The 3,569-nt window shown below is 51.4% G+C and overlaps 1 protein-coding gene across 1 annotated transcript; it reads right to left on the reverse strand.

Moving 5' to 3' along the window:
• Positions 1-3,083, reverse strand: LOC123167022 (protein NUCLEAR FUSION DEFECTIVE 4). Its single transcript, XM_044584861.1, has 3 exons — positions 2,606-3,083; positions 1,239-2,116; positions 1-878 (listed from the first exon to the last, which is right to left on the reverse strand). Exons 1-3 carry the CDS (start codon positions 2,936-2,938, stop codon positions 398-400), a joined length of 1,692 nt encoding a protein of 563 aa, XP_044440796.1. The 5' UTR covers positions 2,939-3,083; the 3' UTR covers positions 1-397.
• Positions 3,084-3,569: the final 486 nt, after the last annotated feature.

Consider the following 3,569-nt stretch of genomic DNA (forward strand, 5'->3'; position numbering starts at 1 on the left):
TAGCATTTTAACAAGATTTTTCAGTGGTATACAGAGAGAGCACTAGTAAGCAGTAGTATGGGCATCATTCTACATGGCTGGCTTCTCACAGCCTGAGAACCATCCAAATAAAACATGATATCTGGGGTGAATAAGAATATTACAAATCGCTACTCTACAAGTGTAGCGATCCCAGTTATTATATCCTCGGGTTCATGCATCAGTACACTAACCCTTCAATATGATACCTCATCCTGGAGATCCAGATCTGAACACGTCCCAGGATGGCAATATAGACCACAAAAATGAGAGCCCATGTTCATATTTCAAGTGCAATAAATTACAACAGACCATCAATCAAGCTCTGCGAGTCCGATCATCGTATCTCCAGGGACCCGAGAGTTCCGGTCGCCGTCAGTCAATGTGCGGAGCTCCTGGGCTGGCTGAAGGATCCACCGGCGTAGAGCATCTGGTACACCGGCCGGATCCTCACGGTCAGAACTATGCTCAGCAGTGTGCCCAAGCAGGCCATGCCAGACAGAATAAAGAATGTGAGTCTGAAGCAATTGGGGCCATGGCACGCGACGTCGAAGTCTGTCGTCGTGGCGTGCTGCTTTTCCACCTCGAGATCGTAGAAATATCCTGCCAGACTGTTGAACAGGAGCGCGCCGAGTGGATTCCCTAGCGAGATGAAGTTATAGATCTTCCCAAAGTGCTTCAACCCGAACAGCTCCGATGATGCTGAGATCATCGCCGAGAACTGGATACCGTAGCATATGCCAAGCAAGGCAACAGCGACGTGAAGTGTAGAGTGGAGACCCAATGCAAAGAGCAGGTATGTGAATATCATCACTACTTGGGTGCATATAATCAATGCTGTCCGGGGAATTGTCCATGACCTGCAAAACAAGCACCATGGTCATACCAAAATTCAAATTGTAAAACAGGGTATATCAACTATGTACCCACACAATTTTTTTGTTGATTGTAAATTTGTATACAGCTGGGACCGGAGAAAACAGTCCCGGCCCTAAGCAAGAGTGAATATTGTTTGACTTAATCTGAAACTGGAATGGAGGCTTTGATCATTCAACTAGGGAAACAGTTGATTCCTAAACTAGAATGGCAGGCATTTGTTAAGAAAAAGGTTAACTAGCTAACATGGTACTCTATCACAGTAGGTAGAAAATCTCTACTGGATTGACAAACTCTATATTTGAAAAATAAATGTGTTCCAGTAAAACAAGAGACTTCATTACCTGACAAGATACTCAGAAACAGCACCACCTCCCAAACGGCCAAAAAAGTTGCAGAAACTGAACAGAGAGAGTGATATAGTGGTGTCCACAGCACCTGCTGCAATTCCAACTTGTGCAAGATTGTTAAGGACCATGACTCCAGATCCAACACCGATGAAATATACAGCAAAGAGAAGCCAAAAGTCTGCCTTGAGCAGTGCTTCACGAAATCTGAAGTCCTCTCCTCTTTTTGGTCTTCTTCTCGTCTGCTTTACAGCCCCTTCACCCTCCGCATAGAGAATGTCGATATCGAAGGAATCCTCATCGTCTAGATCAGTAAGGTTTGATCCGGAGGCAGAAGGTGGAAGAAATGGTTCTGTATGATCACTATCAGCGCCGGAAGAGTCCGACGGGCCTTTTCTTCGGTTACTTGGAAACAATGTCATTTTCAAGGGTATTGCAACCGGCGCAAAGAGAAGAAGGACCATAATAACAACCAGAGAATAGTTCACTGCATCGCTAAGTGTTACGACATGATCCAATACTGTGGCCCCAACAAGATAAACCCCAAGAATAATGCTCCCGATTTGTGTGAAGAGGAAGTGAACTTGCTCTGAAGAATTCGGCACCAGAGAGGGTTGACAGGGCTGAACAAAGTACATGGTCAGAAAGCACACAGAAGGAACCCCGAGAGCGAGCAAAAGCAAAAGGCTCGCGGCTGAATCGTGAAGTATGCCGGTGTATATTTCAGTGTAGACGGCAGCGCTTAGACCGGCGTAGCCTTTAAGGATGCCGGCAACAGCACCTCTGCTGAGTGGGAAGTTCCTCATGTTGGTCACCAAAACGGCCGTCCCCAACCACGCGCCACTGTTTGCAGCAAGGCACAATGCCAACCATACCTGTAATAAAATACAGGAGAAAGGCCACTAGTCAATTCATGGTACACTATAATCAAAGCAAAGTTTGCAACGAAAGGCTGAATCAAAAATCATCCATGTGTGCACACACATTGCCAGCGGACAAGGCCAAATGGTGCTTCCCTTTGGCCAAATATGACCGGCGATTACTTGATTGCTAGTGTTCAGTATTATATTTCTGTTGTTGGGATCATAGAAAGGGACGTTTGTTTACGGGGAACATATTCGTCCATATATTAGTCCAGGAGATGTTAACTTGCAGCTGCAAAAGCAGCCACCTGGCACAAAAGAAAAGAATATTACTTTCCCCTAAATTTACTGAACGAGAGCAGTTCAAGTTCCCCTAAATTTACAGGTTGCAACTAGTGAACAAAAAGGGATCTTAAGAAATCGACCTCGGAGCCAATCGAGGATTTAAATTATAATGAATATATATACGGATTGAGGCGCAGGGAAGGAGGGGGAGGTCACCAGCCAGTAGGGCAGCGCCGGGGCGGCGCCGGAGACGGCGAGCCAGGTGGTGCCGTAGCCGAGGACGCAGGCGGCGGCGCCGATGAGCAGGAGCAGCGCCGGGTGGAGGCGGTTGCAGAGGACGCCCGGGAGCAGGCCGAGGTTCTCCCCGACGTCGCAGGCGACGGCGAGCAGCGCGAGGCGGCGCTGGTCGACCCCGAGCGCGAGCTTGAGCGCGTGCGAGTAGAGCGCGAAGGTGGAGCTGGCTCCCCCCGCCACCTGCACCCACACCGCCGCGCTCAGCCCCAGCCACGGCGGCCGGCTCCCCGCCTTCACCGCCCCGGGCCCCCGCATCCTCGACCGAGCCGAGCTGGCTCTCGGGGTCCTGCGCGGCCCGCTGGTGCTGGCTGGCCGCCCTGGTTTTCGGGGTGGGGGAAGAGGGGGAGGAATCTCTGTTGCCTGAGAGGAGGGATGGCGAGCGAGTTTGGAAGTGAATTTAATGGGGGGTTTTGGACAGGGGGAGGGGAAGAAAAGGGGAGCGATGGACGGGGATGGTCGCCAGTGTCGGCCTGCCTATGCAAAGCAGCTGCCGGGATCTCAGGATTTGGTAGGGGAAAGCGAGAGATCGGCCGGCCTGGCGCGCCAGTCAAGATGGGCCTGGAACGGAGGCTGGGTTCTGGGCTGAATCGGCGCAGCGGGATGTAAGGGTGTGTTTGGGCCAGTTTGGGCCAGATCCTATTCGGCGCCTTTAGCGCCCGATACAGGTCTTTTCACAAACGGGCGCCCCCCCCCCCCCCCCCCCCCCCCCGCATTTCCTATTTAGCGCTGCAGGCGCCCGTTATAGGCAAATTTACAAACGGGCGCCTGCAGCACCCCGCGCTGGGCCGGCCCATTACAGTGCATTCTCGTCGTACGCCGCTGACTGAGAATCGAACCATTGACCTCGCTGGAACAGATTCGTTCGCACAACCACCGCGCCAGCAAG

This window comes from Triticum aestivum, chromosome 7D (assembly GCF_018294505.1).
Source record: "Triticum aestivum cultivar Chinese Spring chromosome 7D, IWGSC CS RefSeq v2.1, whole genome shotgun sequence".
NCBI classification, from domain to species: Eukaryota; Viridiplantae; Streptophyta; class Magnoliopsida; order Poales; family Poaceae; genus Triticum; species Triticum aestivum.

Coding starts and splice junctions, on each gene's coding strand:
- LOC123167022 (XM_044584861.1), bottom strand. CDS start 2,938: ATGCGGGGGCCCGGGGCGGTGAAGGCGGGGAGCCGGCCGCCGTGGCTG. Junction 2,117..2,605: donor CGGCGCTGCCCTACTGGCTG/GTGACCTCCCCC, acceptor ATTTTATTACAG/GTATGGTTGGCATTGTGCCT. Junction 879..1,238: donor GTTTCTGAGTATCTTGTCAG/GTAATGAAGTCT, acceptor CTTGTTTTGCAG/GTCATGGACAATTCCCCGGA.